General features: G+C 42.4%; 1 protein-coding gene across 2 annotated transcripts; it reads left to right on the top strand.

The window, feature by feature from the left end:
* The first annotated feature begins 1104 nt into the window (after positions 1-1104).
* Positions 1105-18268, top strand: LOC105020590 (solute carrier family 22 member 4). 2 transcript variants are annotated; one of them, XM_034291544.1, is made up of 10 exons: positions 1105-2157; positions 2295-2398; positions 3417-3571; positions 4379-4550; positions 8441-8582; positions 13898-13941; positions 14140-14354; positions 15989-16171; positions 16307-16442; positions 17527-18268. In XM_034291544.1, the coding sequence occupies exons 1-10, from the start codon at positions 1750-1752 to the stop codon at positions 17630-17632; spliced, it is 1665 nt and encodes a 554-aa protein (XP_034147435.1). In that variant the 5' UTR covers positions 1105-1749; the 3' UTR covers positions 17633-18268. The 2 variants fall into 2 exon arrangements, with proteins under 2 accessions (XP_034147435.1, XP_010886046.3); XM_010887744.4 differs by having other exon boundaries at positions 13844-13941.
* The last annotated feature ends 1219 nt before the right edge of the window (positions 18269-19487 follow it).

Here is a 19487-nt window from a genome sequence, read left to right as displayed (position 1 = left end):
GTAAGAAAAGCTCAACCTATTTAGAACGTTGCAGGGGCAGTATGGTAAGCTATTGTGTAATTCGAATCATACTGGCTTTAGGACCACACGCAGGCACTTTGATTAGCAGTACAGTAGTTGCTGGATAGGTCTGGTTACGTAATAGGGTAGAGGCTACGGTTGCAGCTCGCTGTTGAGATCTCTGGCTCATGAAAGTTTGGTAACCTAGCTGCCATTACCTCTAGCTAATTACCTTCCGTAACGTAAGAATGAGGTAGATATTTATCTTAGAGAGTTTTTCTAAAGCCTCTTTTCTAAGGTATAGTTAGGCTAACGTTATATATTAATGATAGTTGCAAAATATATATCAGCTTGCGAGCTACCGTTATTTCGCTAGCTAGGAAACGGTCTATATTACAGTGGGTTCACCTCAGTCACAACTAGCACCGTATGACACCAGCCAAGAAAAGACTGAAGTTAGACAAACTTTTTTTTTAAATGCAAAGGCAAAGTGAGTGATACAGCTAACTAACTAGCTTAATAGTTGATCTCTTGAAAAGTTGGTTAACGTTGTACTTCCCTACATAAGTAGCTGCATTTGAGATTTCAACCTAATGTTGGTCTTATAGATCAAACATTGCCATTTGGTTCTGCAGGCGTAACTCAATGTAACTCAAGTTCATGTCAATTTTATGTCCTGCATTTTAGCAGGATCAGATTGTGGCCGTGAGAAGGTCACATCAGGTTCAGACAGCCAGGGAGAAAAGGTCAACCCGGGAGCTGAGGTGAATTGTTGTCTTTTAAGTTGGATAACATGAAGATAATTTGTTATGTTATGTGTAGCCCATATCTTGAATATTCATATTTATTAGCAGAACCAGAATTATGTTGAGTCAACCAGTGTAGACGTACGAGAGTGGTGGAGCTTGGGAGGTGAGGTTGTGAAATTCATGTACATTACTGGCAGGGGTGATGTCTTCGGCACAACACGAGGAGCATGTGTCCTCTCCCGGTGTAACCTATATCACAGACGGACGACGCGTGCCTGTCAGAGCAAATGCCTCGTCGAATTGCGGGCAGCCGAGTCTCTATCGAGTGGAGGGGCGAAAGGGCCCTGTGCACTGCTCAAGATGAGACCTATAGAAACAAGCAAGAGTTATTCAAAATGTAGAGACATCTGACAAGCTGCATGAAAACTAAAGAATCGGAGGAAATAAGCTAAACATAGTGACTACATAGTTACACGAAATGTGTACAATCAATAACTTTTTCAAATCCTGACATGTTTGATTATGTTATCTAAACTGCTAGTGTATGTCAACAATCCAGCGGTTCCAGGGACATGACGTGCTGCAACAGCCCCACATCTCCATTCTACTCATTGGTTAATTCAGGCATTATAACCTACCATTGCAAGACGAACGAGGTAGGATTGTACAAAGACTGTTACTGAACAAGCTCATGGTTTCCTGGTCTATGGATTTATCCTCGGTTTGAGCACGCTTGCATGCGCAGATTTGAGCACGATTGCTAGGCAGATTAAACTGGTTTACGTAAGAACCGGACTTCCTTACATAAAAACGCCTTTCGCTAGTAAGGGACGAAGAATCAAACCAACAGTCGGCAGACTTATATGGTGATTTTAGATCTGCGATTGGAAATCAGAAGACAAGGCTTGTGAAACATAATTTGCATGTTAAGAGAACCTGAGAGGAATGTGATGTGTTGGGCATGAGCTAAGGTTTCAGTGCCCCAAGCAATGTGTTTTTAATGTGTGTTGCATATGTGAAACAAGATTTATCGTGGGAAAAAATGAGAGACTATGACGATATCATATTATTCCTTGGAGAGTTCGGTCGTTTCCAAATAGCAGTATTTGTCTTGTTGAGCTTGAGCGCTCTTCCTAACGGTTATGTGGGAATGTCCATGGTCTTTCTCGCCGATATACCAGACCACCGCTGCAAACTACCACTCACCAACTCAAGTGAGAATGGAGACCAACACGTTAGGTTAGCAACTGAGGAGTATAGTCGACGAGTAGGTCCTGACATGTGTTCTCGTTACAAGAAGACCAACAACACGGCAGCAAGCGCATCTGAATTTGGGAACGAGACAGAAGGTTGTCTCGAAGGATGGAATTTCAGCACTGAGAAATACACGTCAACTATAGTGTCCGAGGTATGCTACGGTTGGTTTTCGTAGGCTGAATATCGTGCACAGCTAGAGTGCCTTGATTGATGAAAGTTTTTGTAGCCCGACTTTAAGTTCCTAAAGCATTAGACATAAACAAATGTAAAATGTTCCTTCCCCTACAGTGGGTGTTGGTGTGTGATAATGCATGGAAGGTTCCCTTCTCGACCTCCATATTCTTCCTAGGAGTTCTGATTGGATCTTTCATTAGTGGCCATCTCTCTGACAGGTGAGACCATTCACGTTAGGATCCAGTATTGCATGTTAGTCTAGCCTGGGAATTTATAAACAATAATTTCAACTAATGCTTTCAATTTGTTTGTGAATGTGTTGGCATTCCTTCCTGCACTGACTTTGTTGAAAGCTACGTCGTCATTACAGTTTTTCTTAATGGATTTGTCACATTACTTCAAACTTAGGGCCATGCTCTCAAATCAATAACAGAGTCAGAACACTGAAAAAGTTTGCCAAACCCATTGTACATTTTCGTTTTCAATTCACACAAATCGCAAAAATGCACATATCGTTTTTCCAAACACTTCACCCAATACTCTCCAAGCCAAGTGCCATGTTTTCAAAACAGTTAACACAGCCACCTAAACCCTTGAGAAAGTGAGCAAAACTAAACAATAACTTTTGGCCGGGGAATGCATTTTCCCCCAATGTGTCGATGAAATGTTCAATGGAGGAGTCTTGGACTTTAACTTTCCCAAACCTGCTGTGGAGTTGTGTCCAGCCAAGGCCATAATTGCGTATAGACATTATTAGATTGGGAGGGAAGAAAAAATGGGTAAAGTATTAAGAACAAAATAAAGTGGATGCATACTTTTCGTGGTTGCAATATGATCAGCTTTTATAACAGATAAAGGTAACACATTCATTGCATTCCCAACAAGATATGCAACCTGGGGTTTGTTGGCTGGCGGTAATCTTAGAACAGAAACAAGGAAATGCACAGATATTTATATAGAGCCATTACAACATGGTATATTTTACACCTCACGTGAGTAATGAAACTGAATGAAAAAAAATAACAAAACAACTCACACAAAAATGTGAGACTAAATGCTGTGATTTGTACTCTTTTAAAAGTTTTAGGACTTTAATATACTCATTGTCAATGTATATAGGGTGTAGATGTTTTTTGTTAAGAAAAATAATAACTATAATGGCAATCCCTATTCAAGTCAACAAACATCTTCTGATTGTATGTCTCTGTTTTGATGTTATTATGTTTTGTCCTGCAGGTTTGGGCGGAAGCCTGTGTTTTTCAGTACGATGGCTTTTCAGACAATCATCACACTAATCCAGTCTACCTCGATCAACTGGCCCATGTTCTGTGTGCTCAACTGTTTGAGGGGCGTGGGCCAGATATCCAATTACATTTCTTCACTAGTGTTAGGTGAGACTTGTTTTGAAAGGCCAGGGCGGAGACACAGCTCATCTTTCTGCCCAACCCCTTTTCATTTTTTCAGTAATGAACCCATACATAACAGCACAAAAGTGATGAATGTTTTCTGAAACAGGTTACACTGTAGAGTCTGAATACCAATCTCAGGAAGCTATTATATGGTATTACATAACCCAAACAGTCTTCATTAATACTGCATGCCCCAACCATCCTGAATGGTTTGTTTTGATGGTGATCACTCTTGGGGCAAGAAGTTGTAGTACACTGGTAATAATAGTTATAGATTAGAGTCATATAGGCTTTAAATCAGGGTCTGAGCCTTTCCTTTATTTTAATGGTTTGTAATAAAAAATGTATACAACATTTATACATTTTTTTTATTAAAAACTTTAATTGGCGAACCATTTATTATTACTCACATTTGTAAATGTTAGTAATCTTGAAATTCACATATGTGTGTATTTATTTATTTCCTTAAATATTCTGAGTTATGTGCTTTTTCTTTTACCAGGTGCTGTGCTGCAATGGGCTTTTCTTTTAAGAATGTACTTGAGCCACTCAAAACATTTATAAAGCATCTGTAGAGAGTGATTAATAGTGCTCACTCTAGCTAAGGGTTGCAAAAAACATGACAAATTATTAATAACATTTGTATAAATATAGATAAGTACAAAATGCTCAACACAGACACTTTGTAAATTCCTTATATATTGTTAATTATGGACCCTGAAATGAAATGTTATCAGTGAAACTAACTCATAGCCGTAGTTAATGTGTTGTCTGGTGGTTCCTGTCCAGGGTCGGAGATCCTGGGGAAGTCAACTCGTGGGAGCTACACTCTCCTAGGTCACAGTGTTGCCTTTGGCGTTGGCTATGCCTGCCTCCCTCTGTTTGCCTACTTCATACGTGGCTGGAGGATGCTGCTGGTCGCCTCCGCCATACCCTGTGTTTTCTTTATCCCTCTGTGGTGGTGAGTGACGTATTCATTTAGTGACCTGAGAGCACAGCGGAACACAATAACCTTTCCACAACGTCATTCTGAGAACATTGTGAAGGGTCTACAGTAGGTTCCGCAAACCTTTGTTGAGGAACAGTATTTGCAGCATGTTCTTGGTGAACTGCATTTGCCCTGATCTACCTACCATGGTTTTGTTGAAATGCTAATGTCTTCATCAAGTACCATCTGAACATTCCCTCCCTTGTTTTAGATACGGTATCAGGACATTGCTCCAATACTTATTCTGCAGTTGTGTGCAGTTAACTCCTGCATTGGTTATGATACACTGTTACTCTAATTTGTTTACGTAATCATTTTGAGCCCAGAGGAGCCAATCTTTGATGGCTCGATATGTAAACCTTTCAGGATATAAATATAACTCAGTGCCAAAATGTGGTATTTTCATCACAGATGATTAGTATAGAAATATCATCCTAGGTTCCCTTCTATTCCCCAAAACAAAGCTTTTGGACATGCCATATGAAAACAAAATTTGAGTTTCTCTACCTTAAGCTGAGAATGTTTTACTACCCCATATTTCTCAATTAAAGTTCCAAACCCTAGATTGACATCAAGACTGCTCTGGCATTTCTAGGAAAATGTGAGACTCCTGATTACGGAATTCTGAAATACAAGACATTAGCCTATCTTACAGAAGACTAACACTGGAAAATGTGTTCTGCTTGCTTTATAATCCATGAATAAATATGGGATCAATTCATTTCACATTTGTGCCTCAATCTTTCTGTCTATCTGTCTATCTACAGTGGATATAAAAAGTCTACACACCTTTAATGTGACCTATAACGTGAACAATTCAATTGAAAAAAAAATCTAATTAAAAACTCACAATAACCTGATTGCATAAGTGTGCACACCCTTAAACTAATACTTTGTTGAAGCACTTTTTGATTTTATTAAAGCACTCAGTGTTTTTGGGTAGGAGTCTATTATCATGGCACATCTTGACGTGGCAATATTTGCCCACTGTTCTTTGCAAAAGCGCTCCAAATCTGTAAGATTGCGAGGACATCTCCTGTGCACAGCCCTCTTCAGATCACCCCACAGATGTTCAATTGGATTCAGGCCTGGGCGCTGGCTGGGCCATTCCAAAACGTTAATCTTCTTTCTTGAAGCCATGCTTTTGTGGATTTGGATGTAAGCTTTGGGTCGTTGTTTTGCTAAAAGGTGAACTTCATCTTCAGCTTTCTAACAGACGCCTGAAGGCTTTGTGCCAAAATTGCCGGGTATTTGGAACTGTTCATAAGTCCTTCCACCCTGACTAAGGCTCCAGCTGAAGAAAAACAGCCGCAAAGCATGATACTGCCACCACCATGCCTCACTGTGGGGATGGTGTTCTTTGGGTGATGTGCAGTATTTTGCATCAAACATACCTTTTGGAATTATGGCCAAAAAGTTTCATCAGACCATAACACATTTTCACCAGGGGCTTTTGCGAGACTTGTTTTTGCAAACTTTAGCTGGCCTTGGATGTTTTTCTTTGTAAGAAATTGCTTCTGTCTTGCCATCCTACCCCATAGCCCATTCATATGAAGAATACGGGAGATTCTTGTCACTTGTAGCACACAGCCAGTACTTGCCAGAAATTCCTGCAGTTCCTTTAATGTTGCTGTTGGCCTCTTGGAAGCCTCCCTGACCAGTTTTCTTTGTCTTTTCATCAATTTTGGAGGGACGTCCAGTTCTTGGTAATGTCTCTATTGTGTCATATTTTCTCCACTTGATGATGACTGTCTTCACTGTGTTCCATGGTATATCCAATGCTTTGGAATTTCTTTTGTACCCTTCTTCTGACTGATATCTTTCAACAATGAGATCCCTCTGATGCTTTGGAAGCTCTCTGATGACCACAGCTTTTGCTCTGAGATGCAACTAAGACAATGTCAAGAAAATCCTACTAGAACTAGAACAGTTTATTTGTGATTAATCAGAGTCACTTTAAATGATGGCAGGTGTGTAATGACTATTGTAAGGTTTTTATTTAATACATTTCCCCCTCAAAGATTGATTTTTTCAATTGAATTGTTCACATTATAAGTCACATTAAAAGTGGAAAAAGTTCTGACATGATTTATCTTTGTCTCATTCTTTTACATTACAAAAACGTGGCATTTTATCAGGTGTGTAGACTTTTTATATCCACTGTATCCATCTATCTATATATCTATCTATCTATCTATCACTCAATGCTTTCTTTTACAAGATATGACCATCGCCTTCTAAGAGAGGTCTATATTCCAAATAGACTATTTGAACTGTTAGCTGCTGACTTCAGATCTCTTGCAGCCAGCTGATTGTTACAGGACAGGCTAGTTTGTCATTGTTAATGATGTCAGTGCCAGTAGCATTAGTACTAAAGCCTCCCCATTTAATTCAGTAGCATCTGTAAGTAGCAGTCTTGTCAAGCAGAGGATTTGTCGCCTTAAAAGAATGTTGCACAATCATTCAATCATTGAGTGAGAACATAACAACAAACTTCATCTTCCAAGACAGGCATTGGCTCTGGATACCTTTCGGTCAGATGGTGGGAACAGCGACACGTCAGTAAAATAACTTACCTGCCTACCACAGAACAACCTGCCCATCTTCTGTTGATGAACCCTTTCGTACATTAAAACTAGGTGGATCCTTCAGGATTGACGCTCCCTCTGTTGGAGGCTTCAAACAACTCTAACTTTCCAGCCTAGCTGAACATTGCTATACACTGGTTCAGACCTATTTAGTTATGTATAGTAGATAGCTACATTTCTCTCTTCCCTCCCACCTGTTTATTTCCTCTTTTGAATATCATGCTGTCAATGCTACTTGTCCAGTTATTTGTTGTCTACCTCAAGCACTTTCTTCTCACCACTCATATTACTTGGCAATTTCAAACACCCAACGTCTGACTTTGAATCTTTCTTTCCACTCCTGTCCTCTTCTGACGTAACCCTTTCCCAGTCCTGTCCCACTCACAAGGACGGCAATTTGACTGTAGGTTCTCTAGATGTTGTTTGTTGACTAATTTCACTGCAATAAGAGACCCCCCGAGGTCTCTTATAACTACTTTGTCTCCTTTTCTTTTTATCTCTCTCCAACCCTAGTCTCTCAGTCACTACCTAGAGGGTCAAGCGTAATCACAATATTTGTTCTCCCCATTCACTCAGCCAATCTGGATTATATGTAACTAGATTTCTTCCTTGCTCCTTCTGACACCTGCTTCCCCCTTCTGCTTCTGCCCCTTCAACATACATTTCTCCACAGCTGGCAGACATTTTTTGTCTTTTTGCCCGTCACCTCAAGCTCAACTTTGAAAAGACAGAGCTGCTCTTTCCCTAGAAGTAGGCTAAACTATTCCATTACCACTTCATCAGGCTTAACTCCACAGTGTTCTTCTACCAGAGTGCAAAGACCTTGGTGTGAACCTGTACAATACCCTGTATTTCTTCTCAAACATCCAGGTTGTGACTGGCTCCTGCAGCTTCATGCTACACAACATTCATAATGTATGAACTTCCCTGACACACAGTGGTGCAGGTCCTAATCCAGGTACTTGTCGTCTCATGTCAGGACAACTTCAACTCACGGTTAGTTAGGCTCCCTGCTAGTGCAGTCTATCCCCATCAACCTACCCAGAAGGCCACATCCCTCCTATGTCATCACACACCACGCTTTACTGGCTTCTGGTTGAAATATCAGATAGGCTTATTGTGTTTGCTGTATTACTTTAACATTTAATTTAAAATAATTTCGTTCCACTCAATGAATTAGTTGTCCGACATACTTTAGCTATCTTAATGTAACTGTAATGGTCAATCTTCTAACCTCTGTTCTCATATATAGTCTGATGTCCTCCCAATCTCTAGGGTAATCCCGGAATCTCCTCGATGGCTGCTCTCACAGGGCCGGGTGGAGGAGGCGGAGCTTGTCATCAAGAATGCTGCTAAGATGAACAGAGTCCCCGCCCCCGAGGTTATCTTCAGGGCAGATGAGTGTACAGAGCTTACGGTACATTCACTCTAGATTAGCTAACACACCGGTTATGTTCCGAGTAGCTGGTTTGGTGGGAAGTGGCGCTTGCAACACCAGAGCTCTGTGTTTTAAGCTCACAGGGTGCCAGTATTAACATATATGCACTCCAGTGTTAATACTGACACCCACATTTGGATTTAGTCTAGTCTTAGTCTTTTTCCAAAGTCTGACTAATAGTTATAGACACATTTAAGTGTAAATCAGATGTGTCTTGTTAGTCTAGTTACTGTCAACCTGGTTCACACTTCTCCGGTTAGATCCGGTGCATCACCGGAGGCGGTTGGTCAAGGTTCAGAGCTCTCTGGAACCAGACTTAGCATACTGGAGAGACCCGCGCACTCTGCTACATGGTGTTCCCACGGGCAGGGTGTGGATTTGGGTCCCGGTGTTTACAGACGCGTCCCTGATGGGCTGGGGCGGGACATGCCAGTCATACTCAGTCAGAGGGGTGTGGTCTCCGTTGGAGCGCCACATCAACTGGCTGGAATTGGACACGATCAGGCGTGTGCTGCTGCACCCTGAGGGTTCGGGACGTGTTGTGGTCAGACAATCGCACGGCGGTTGCTTACATGAACAGGCAGGGCGGAGTCAGGTCTCTGCCCCTCCACCTGTTAGCGGTGCAGATCTGGGAATGGGCACAGGCCTTTCACATTCCAGAGGAACTCAATGTGGACCCGGACTTGCTGTCTCGGGGTGGTCCCCAGGACGACTGGAGACGCTTTGGGAAGGTGCAGGTGGATCTGTTCTCGTCCCGGGAAGACAGGCACTTCCCCCTGTGGTTTTCTCTTTGAGCGCAAGACATGCCACCTTTGGGTGTGGATGCGTTTGCTCACCGGCCGTTGCCGAGAGTACTGCTGTACGCGTTTTCCCCCTCTCCAGTGCATTCTCCCTGTCATGTCTCGGGTGCGGTCGGAGGGGCGGCGGGGACTGACTGAGGAGGTAGTCGCGACCACTCAGGGTGTGAGGGCTGCCTCCACGTCGGCTAGCTATGCTAGTCGTTGGAGGATCTTTGTCCGCTGGTGTGAGGACGCGGGGTTTGACCCCCTGTGTTGTGACGTGGGCAGTGTACTGGCGTTCCTGCAGCGTCTGTTCGATCAGCAAAGATCCCCTGGCACGCTCAAGGTATACGCATGTGCAATCTCAGCGTGTCTTGAAGCATGAGGATGCTGTCCCTTAAAATGGCGCTTTTATTGGCCCTGAACTCTGCTAAGGGGGTCAGTGACCTTTGTGCGCTGTCGACACAGCCTGGCTGTCTCGCCATCAACGGCTTTGGTAGCAGGGCTGTGTTGCTCCCTAAACCGGCCTTTCTGCCCAAGGTGATCAAGGCGTTGTTTTGGTCCATGAAGATGGTATTGTGGGCGTTTTCTCCCACTCCTCAGAGGGAGGAGAGGTTGCATCGTCTGTGCCCGGTGCGCGCTTTGGCAAAGTATGTGCACCGCACAGCCGTGGTGCGAACCACGCCCCAGCTCTTTGTGTGTCACGGTGGCCCCAAGGTGGGCCAGCAATTGTCGGAACAACGTCTGTCTCATTGGTTGTGTGAGGCAATTGATCTGGCCTACAAATCACATGGCACTCCTACACCCAGGGGGTTTGGGGCCCACTTCCCCCGTGGGGTGGCGGCCTCGGCCACCCTGTTTAGGAGCGTGGGGGTGGAGGACATCTGTGCTGCTGCGTCTTGGGGGACGCCGTCGCCTTTTGTCCAGTTTTACTTACGTGACATGGCTGCAGGTACGCTGGCTCACTCTGTGCTCAGTGTGGCTGAGGCTGGAGTGTGAGTTAGATCCATTGAGCTGCTGGGACAGTGCATTGACATGCTTCCGTGCAATGCTTTGGTGTGCCTGTACGGTTTTAGTTGGACGCTCGCATTGTGTGTGCTTCAGCATCTGCTTGTGAGCCGAGTCCGGGTCTCGGCGTGTTTTTTGGGCTGGCATCGGACGCTCTTTGGCGGTTCCGTTCAGTTTTTACTGATTGAGGCGGTACCGGTTGGGTTGGTGCTGTGTGTGCATTCTTTTGGGGCTGTTTATCAGTGTGCAAACGTATGTGCTTGGTGTGAGCGGGATGGAAGCGGCTCAGTGTCGTGGTAGGTTTCCACACCTGAGCCGTCCTGTTGGGCACTTATCTCATTGGTGAGGTAGGAGACCGGCAGGGAGTACATCTTGGGCTCGCTCGCTTTGCCCTTAACCAATAGGAGCGAAGCCCCTATGGGCAAAGCTTCACGATATAGAATGATAGTTACTTTCGTAACTCCAGTTGTATGAGTGGAGTGTCACCCATAGGGTTCATACCCTGACCGGTCTCTGACTGCTTTTCTCATGAATGAAGGTATGTTGGGAGACAGAGCAGAGTATGACAACCTCTATTATAGCCATGTGGCAGATGGCCATGAGAGGTGTGATTTGCATATTTATATTTTCAGTGACTGCCTATTGGGCAGAGGGGTGAACCAATAGGAGCGAAGCCCCTATGGGCGACGCTCCACTCATAGAACTGGAGTTACAAAAGTAACTATCGTTAAGGTTATTGGTATATGCACAATGCCATAACAAGAATTTCCCCACTGGGATAAATAAAGCAGTAAACATGCAAATATAACATGGCACCGAAATGTTGCCATGTACCAATCAGTAGCATACATTTAGTTGTGGCTAGCAGCCAGCATATAGAATTAATCAGCCATCTAATTTAACTAGCTAGCTAACTTAAAAATAAAATATGCACCATTATATAGCAACGTGAATACAATTGGTAGGGTGAACATCTCAGGTTTAATTTACCTGCTCATATTACTTTTGTTGATTGACCTCAAGGTGCCTGTTAAGGTTCGTAGTGTTCTTGCCTATGGGTGCAGGAGACCATGTCCGCTTTCACGGTAGAGTGCGTCCTAATTGTTTCAATTATATAAAAAGTGAAATGGCGTCAGAGCGATGAAAATTTGAATCAATTCTATTTTCTCGCGTCTGTGCGCGCATCTATTGCTCAAATGACCTGATATATATAACAGAAAATACTCAGTGTGCCCTACCAAGTAGGAACATTGCCTGGCGTGCATTTTCTTCAAGACTCCCCGGGTCATCTCGTGAGAATGTACTTTTTGTTGCATATGTACTACTTGATCAAAAATATTTTCTATTGGGTTCAGGTCTGGAGACTGGCTAGGCCACTCTGTCACGTCCTGGCTATGCCCCTAGCCATCTCTGCGCTGGGCTCGGGGAATAGTCAGGACTGGACAGGAGGTGGCACATCTAGCCACCTCCAATCCTTTTGGTCTCCCCAATTGGAGGCAGGTGTCGGTCGTTGCCTCCAATTGGGGACCCTATTTAAGTTCCTTGTTTTGCACTTCCAGTGTGGTTCATTTTGGTTTTGCCTGAGTATCAGTTAGCCCCACATCACTGGTTGCTGCGTTTGGTTTTGTTTGAGTTTTTGTTTTCATTGAACATGGATTATTCCCATGATCTCGACTCTGCGCCTGTGTCCTTCCACACTCCAGCACGTGACACACTGCAGGACCTTGAGATGCTGCTTACGGAGGAAAGGAGGTTGTTGGCCAAAATCTCACGATACATGGCCCCATTCATCCTCCCCTCAATACGGTGCAGTCCCCTTTGCAGAAAAGCATCCCCAAAGAATAATGTTTCCACCTCCATGCTTCACGGTTGATATGGTGTTCTTGGGGTTGTACTCATCCTTCTTCCTCCAAACACGGCGAGTGGAGTTTAGACCAAAAAGCTCTATTTTTGTCTCATCAGACCACATGACCTTCTCCCATTCCTCCTCTGGATCATCCAGATGGTCATTGGCAAACTTCAGACGGGCCTGGACATGCGCTGGCTTGAGCAAGGGGAACTTGAGTGCGCTGCAGGATTTTAATCCATGACGGCGTAGTGTGTTACTAATGGTTTTCTTTGAGACTGTGGTCCCAGCTGTCTTCAGGTCATTGACCAGGTCCTCCCATTTAGTTCTGGGCTGATCCCTCACCTTCCTCATGATCATTGATCCCCCACAAGTTGAGATCTTGCATGGAGCCCCAGACCGAAGGAGATTGACCGTCATCTTGAACTTCTTCCATTTTCTAGTAATTGCTCCAACAGTTGTTGCCTTCTCATCAAGCTGCTTGCCTATTGTCCTGTAGCCCATCCCAGCCTTGTGCAGGTCTACAATTTTATCCCTGATGTCCTTACACAGCTCTCTGGTATTGGCCATTGTGGAGAGGTTGGAGTCTGTTGCATTGAGTGTGTGGACAGGTGTCTTTTATACAGGTAACAAGTTCAAACAGGTGCAGTTAATACAGGTAATGAGTGGAGAACAGGAGGGCTTCTTAAAGAAAAACTAACAGGTCTGTGAGAGCCGGAATTCTTACTGGTTGGTAGGTTATCAAAAACTTATGACATGCAATAAAATGCAAATTTATTATTTAAAAATCATAAAATTTTATTTTCTGGATTTTTGTTTTAGATTCTGTCTCTCACAGTTGAAGCATACCTATGATAAAAAAAAATAATACAGACCTCTACATGCTTTGTAAGTAGAAAAACCTGCAAAATCAATATTCACTCAATCTGATATCACCGTGTTGTTGTTGTTGTTCCTAAAGCATCATAATTATATTGCTCCAGGACCATTATTGCAACTGACCTGTAGTTAGTTGGTTACCCCAGTCCAAAGACAGAACATTCCCCTGCTCCCCACCCTTTGACCTAACGCTAACCTGAGACACCTGTGCCTAAACCTAACCTTAGTGGTACCTGTGCCTAAACCTAACCTTAGTGGTACCTGTGTCAACATAAATTATGATTTTGTCTGTAACAACACCAACATGGCAATATCAGATCGGTCAGCAATATTTGCTCCTTTCCTCACTCACTTCCATGTCACCTATTCTCCCTGCCCTGTTGGCATCCTCATATCCTCTCTCTCCCTCTTTCTTTAATCTGAACGCACCAGAATGAATAAGAAAGAAATATCAGTAAACAAGTTTCTTGCCATGATGTTCAGGAATGGATTACTAACCATTTCTGATCTGAATGGCAATGATTTTATATAAATAAACATTGACTCACCTCTTGTGCTACTGCATACTTCTATCATCAGCTCTCAACTTTTCTTTTCTGAGGCTGCCCAAAAAACTGATCAAAGTTGTAATTACGGCATTGGTCCAAATGTCTCTCTTAATCACACACACACTATGATGGTAGTAATAATGGGTTAATTTAATCCAGTGTCCGCCTCTTCATGTTTAGCCAAGGAGCAGAGGTGAAGTGCAACAAGTGTGTTCTTTCCTTGACCTTTTCCAGACCGCTGACATGAGAAACATCACCATCGTCAGCCTCATCCTCTGGTAATTGCCTGTCCTCACCACTGACATGACAAACATCCACTGCATTCATAGTCGTCACTATCTGGTCATGATAGAAAAGATACAGTTGTCACCTCACATTTTAACCCCAAATCGTAACCTTAGCCGTAACCTAAAACCTTAGCTTATCTACGTACATCTTTATCTCTCTGGTTCTCTCTCCATCCTTTCCTCCATCAGGACAGCGACCTGCATGATCTTCTACGGTCTCTCCCTCAACACTGCCAACATGAGTGGAGACTCTTATCTCAACTGCTTTATCTCTGCAACAACCGAGATTGTGGCATACGTTGGTACCTGGCTTCTGATTAATCATGCCCAGCGGCCCACAATTCTCTTCTCCTCGCTGCTGTTCTGTGGCATCATGCTCCTGGTCATCAGGCTGGTCCCTGACGGTTGGTTTTTATGTTTTTTTCTGTAAACAAAAGCCAAATTATGTTTTCCTAATGTATTCATCAGAGCTACATGTAGCATCTGATCTGTTCTTATACAGATTATCTTATTTTAGGATAGGGAAGAATATTTCTCAGATGCCCAACCTAACAAACAAATGCTTATTTGCGTGACCTTTTACAATTGAACTAAATGTATTTTATACCAACAGCAGCTATCACAATGTGTTTATACAAATACCCAGCCTAAAACGCCAAAGAGCAAACAACAAAAAGAATCCATGCATTGTGGTTACACAAAACCCCCCTACTAGATCAAAACCTTGGAAAAAAACCTAGAGAGGGGCCCGACTCTCTGGGGCGGCCAGTCATCTTCTGGCTGTGCTGGTTGAAAAAATGAGATGTTCTTTTTAATGCTTCATCAACATTTTTGTTGTGGGATGTGCCAGTGGAAGTTGTCATGCAGAAACTCGATAGTCCAGGTAGTCCAACAATTCAGATTCAAGTGAAGATGTAAAAAAATTACATATGGAATATATACACCAATCAGCCATAACATTCTTCAAGTCCTGTAAATTGCGAGGTGGGGCCTCCTTGGATTAGACTTGTTTGTCCAGCACATCTCAAAGATGCTTGATTGGATTGACTGGATTGAGAATTTGGAGGCCAAGTCAACACCTTGAAATTCGTAGTTGTGTACGGATGAACAGATTTTCTGTTGTAAACTAAACAAAACAAGCATACATTCATACACTTCAACACTAGGTTTCCCAGCAGAACATTGCCTAAAGCATCACACTGCCTCTGCCGGCTTACCTACTTCCCATAGTGCATCCTGGTTCCATGTGTTCCCCAGGTAAGCCATGCACACACCCGGCACACATCCACGTGATGTAAAAGGAAACGTGATTCATCAGACCAGGCCACCATCTTCCATTGCTCCGTGGTCCAGTTCTGATGCTCACTTACCCATTGTAGGTGCTTCAGCAGTGGACAGGTGTCAGCATGAGCACCCTGACTGGTCTGCGGCCTTGCAGCCCCGTACGCAACAGACTGCGATGCACTGTGTGTTCTGACACCTTTCTATCAATGCCAACATTCACTTTTTCAGCAATTTGAGCTACAGTAGCTCGTCTGTTGGATCAGACCACATGGGCAAGCCTTCGCTCCCCACATGCATCAGTAAGCCTTGGCCGCCCGTGACCATGTCGCTGGTTGACCGCTTTTCCTTCCTTGGACCACTTTTGATAGGTACTGACTACTGCAGACCGGGAACACACCACAAGAGCTGCAGTTTTGGAGATGCTCTGACCCAGTCGTCTAGCCATCACAATTTGGCCCTCAATGTCGCTCAAATCCTTACACTTGCCCATTTTTTCTGCTTCTAACACATCAACTTTGAGGACAGAATGCTTACTTGCTGCCTAATGTATCCCACCCACTGACAGGTGCCATGATAACGATATTATCAGTGTTATTCACCTATCACCTATCAGTGGTCATAATGTTATGGCTGATCGTGTATGCAGTGATACGAATAACAACAACACGGAATAAATGCTAAATATTAATAATTATATGTCATCCAATAATTGACCCCAGCCACACACGTAGTTACCCTCAACTTCTTTCCTCAGATCAAATTGTCCTATCCCAAGTGCTGGCGTTGCTGGGCAAGTTGGGTGTGTCGGGGGCCTATTCTTTCCTCTACCTCTTCTCCACTGAGCTCTTCCCCACTGTGGTCAGGAACATGGGTCTGGGCGTGGCCTCCATGGCAGCACGTGTAGGAAGCATCCTCTCCCCCTACGTCCTCTATATTGGTGGGTTGGTTTCTGGTATGCTTTCATGCATTGGCAGAAATGAATGTAGCACTGCATGGAAGGACACTTGTCTAAGATTTTGTGTGTCATTAGGATTGAAAATAAACTTCATAAACCTGGAATGTACATTTTCAGGTGTTTACAACAAGATTCTGCCATACATTATCTTTGGGATAATCAGCCTCTTCTCTGCTGGCCTGAGTCTTTTGCTTCCAGACACCAGGGGTTGTAAACTCCCTGAAAACATCAGTCAAGTCAAGCCTATCAGAAGGTAGGTCATAATAGATTAATGCAGTTATATTGCGCTTTAAAATTCTAGATTTTCCCTCAATGACTTTTCAGGATTATTGGCACCTCTAGGTCTCCAAATCTCAGATGAATACACTTCACAATATCTACTTTTTTAGTCCATTTAAAGTCATTAGGTACTCCTTGGAATCCATTACTTACTACATCCCTGGCGTAGGATCACAGTCGGAAAATTGGTTGAATCTCTGGGTCACCAAATCTCCAAAACTAGAATTACACTCAATGAAAACAGGCTATTTTCCAATCAAAGTTCCAATTTCTTTTAACTCCAAGCGCAGATGTTCATGTTTTGATGAGATTAACTTTCCTCTCAAAAGATGTCTAAATGGCTTTTTGGCTTGGAGATGTCTTATTGTATTTATGGAGATGTGGTTAGCATTGGCTTGGTTGACTACATTAAATACTTGATCCTGGACACAGACAAAATGTAAAAGGTTTTTCGGACTCTGGAAGCAGAAAAAGGCAATATGCCAACATTCCTAAGTGTCCCTTTTACAGCTACAGTTGTCTTGAGAATGATACATTGAACCATGGTACTACTAAATTATCTCCAACTTTTATCATATGTTTTCTGGGTTACGTCATGAACCCATTAGTGGAGGTCAACATCTATAAACATTTTATGATTACACTAACATCAGAAACCCTACTTTTCCAAAGAATAAATCACTAACTCGACAGCCACCCCCACCATTGCCTTTGTGAACTGGTATGAAGTGTTTATTATTTGATAGCTACATCACTGAGCAGGCAACACAATGTCACAACAGGATGTACTACTACTGAGTTGTGTGGTTGTCCCACCTAGTTAGTTAGCTTACGATGTTTGAACTAACTGTGGGTCGCTCTGTATAAGAGATTCTGCTGAATCAATAAAATCTAATGTGAAATTTACCAAGTACAATGTTTTTTTCTATGGGCAGATAGAAATATTACGTTTTAGATCATTTTCGTAGGACTTTTGTCTTCACTCGTCTGTGAAAACAATATGTAGTTTCCTCACAATGGAAAATCCCTTTATCGTCCCTTATTCTCTTTTCTTTTAGGCTCTGCTCATCAAAAGAGTTGAGTACGGAACAATGTGACCATGACCTAGAAGAATTCCCAAAACTGGAGAATAGATCAAACTGCACAAGGTTACCTAACACATAAAGAAACAAAAACATTATTTTAACACAGTATTTTTTAGACACTGCTCAACTTCTGATAGAATGAAGCAATATGGCATGAGGGGTTGTGGGTAAATGGTCAATATACCACTTCTTGTGCAAAATGCAACAGATGACTGCCTGAACACAGCCCTCAGTTGTGGTAAATAACAAACTCACTAAATGATCTATTGCTGTTATAAAGTAGTTCACAGCAACACAATGAGAACTGTTTTCATGTCATAGATGCAGTAACATGATGCCACACATTTCAGGACAATCTCAAATGCCTGACAGATGGCCGATTATGGATCCAATATACATGTGATCTGTCTTCGCGGCTAGTTAACCAGTTATAATTAAACATTAAGGCCACAATGGGGTTTGGTAAATGGCCAATGTACCATGGCTAAGAGCTGTTCTTAGGCACGATGCATCACAAAGTGCCTGGACACCGCACTTGATCTGATACCGATGGTATACGGGTTGTGTAATATTCTTGATAGTGATGATAAACTGTTTTGCTTCCTGCTTTCTGATGTACAAAATGTCAAGTATATTACAGATACTGTTGTTGTAAACTGCATTGATTTTATTCAGTTCTATATGCTTACCATGTTTCCATAATAAATATTTTCTTGTAATAAAAACATACTTCTGTCTCTGAGAAATTTAACCAAACTTGACCATATATCACAGGTATGACATAACTTTTTTCTGTTCTTATTGTTTTGGCAACCGGTTCAGAAGAGGAATAAGGCATCTTGAGAGTAGCTCTTAGCTGTGGTATATTGGCCACGCAACCTCATACCTTATTACTCACATACACAATTATTTTCATTGAACATGCATGGTTCAAACCAGACAGTTTATAACAGTGCTTAGCAACAGTGATCATAAACTGTAGGTCCACAACATTCTTCTATTTCTAGTCTATCATATGAAAATGTATTGAATTTCTACAATTCTTGTCATATAATGTCAGAGCAAAGAATAATCAAGTAATATATAATGTCCTTACAGTTCAGCCAATATAGGCCAAGTATTTGAATGTAGCATAATTTTTAGATGATAGATTGCAGCTTGAGTGGAGAGAGGTTGTTAAACGATGGAGGTGGAGTTAACGGGTGATCTTGCAGATGGTCTTGGAAACCCAATATAAAAAAGCAATTAAAAACACTTAACTGCTTTTTGCATATTCTAGAAAGACTAATGAATTAAGGGATACAGTTTACACCAGCCTTTAAAAAATGTGTACCAGGGATTGGCAAAGCATAGCCTCCTTCTAGAGGATTGATTATCACTTTTTATCCAGGACACAACTTTTGTAATTAATGTTTTTCAATTATGTATTCTACCACTGCACATTCAATTTTCAAAGAGAGTAATACCATGGTTCATCAAGTCTTTGAATTATTTTAGGATTTTTTTTCTTGGGGGAAGAAACTATCATGTGCTAAGAAGAAATAGCGATTAGTGACCAAAATGCATCCAAATTGTATGAGAAGTTCATTAATTATTGAGTGAAGTAAGGATTGTGTGTCCCTTTCAGTTTTTCAGAGTGTGTGGACCTAAGTTGATGTTGATGCACACAAAGACATTTAGGAGCACAATTAAAAATTAGTTTGGTAACCAAGCCAGAATTTTATATTTTTGTTGGGAAAATTGTGTTCCTGAATGAAAATTCCAGGTTGCATAGTCCCCAGGCTGATAGCACCATCTACTGGCTATCACAGACAGTGCAGTTTTATGATTCATATAATAATGAGATTGCTAATTGCACACATAAATCGGCATTTGACTGTCATTGGTTTTGTAATAATTTTCTTGGTGTTTAACTGTGTATATTTATTACATTT

Source organism: Esox lucius, chromosome 3, assembly GCF_011004845.1.
Source record: "Esox lucius isolate fEsoLuc1 chromosome 3, fEsoLuc1.pri, whole genome shotgun sequence".
Classification (NCBI taxonomy): domain Eukaryota; kingdom Metazoa; phylum Chordata; class Actinopteri; order Esociformes; family Esocidae; genus Esox; species Esox lucius.
The sequence above is the reverse complement of the archived record's forward strand: the minus strand, read 5'-3'. Positions and strand labels throughout refer to the sequence as shown.

What these genes read in the sequence shown, in the direction of transcription:
- LOC105020590 (XM_010887744.4), top strand. Translation starts at nt 1,750, where the DNA reads ATGTGTGTTGCATATGTGAAACAAGATTTATCGTGGGAAAAAATGAGA. An exon ending in CGTCAACTATAGTGTCCGAG is followed by an intron (nt 2,158 to 2,294) that starts GTATGCTACGGT and finishes CTTCCCCTACAG; the next exon opens with TGGGTGTTGGTGTGTGATAA. An exon ending in AGTGGCCATCTCTCTGACAG is followed by an intron (nt 2,399 to 3,416) that starts GTGAGACCATTC and finishes TTTGTCCTGCAG; the next exon opens with GTTTGGGCGGAAGCCTGTGT.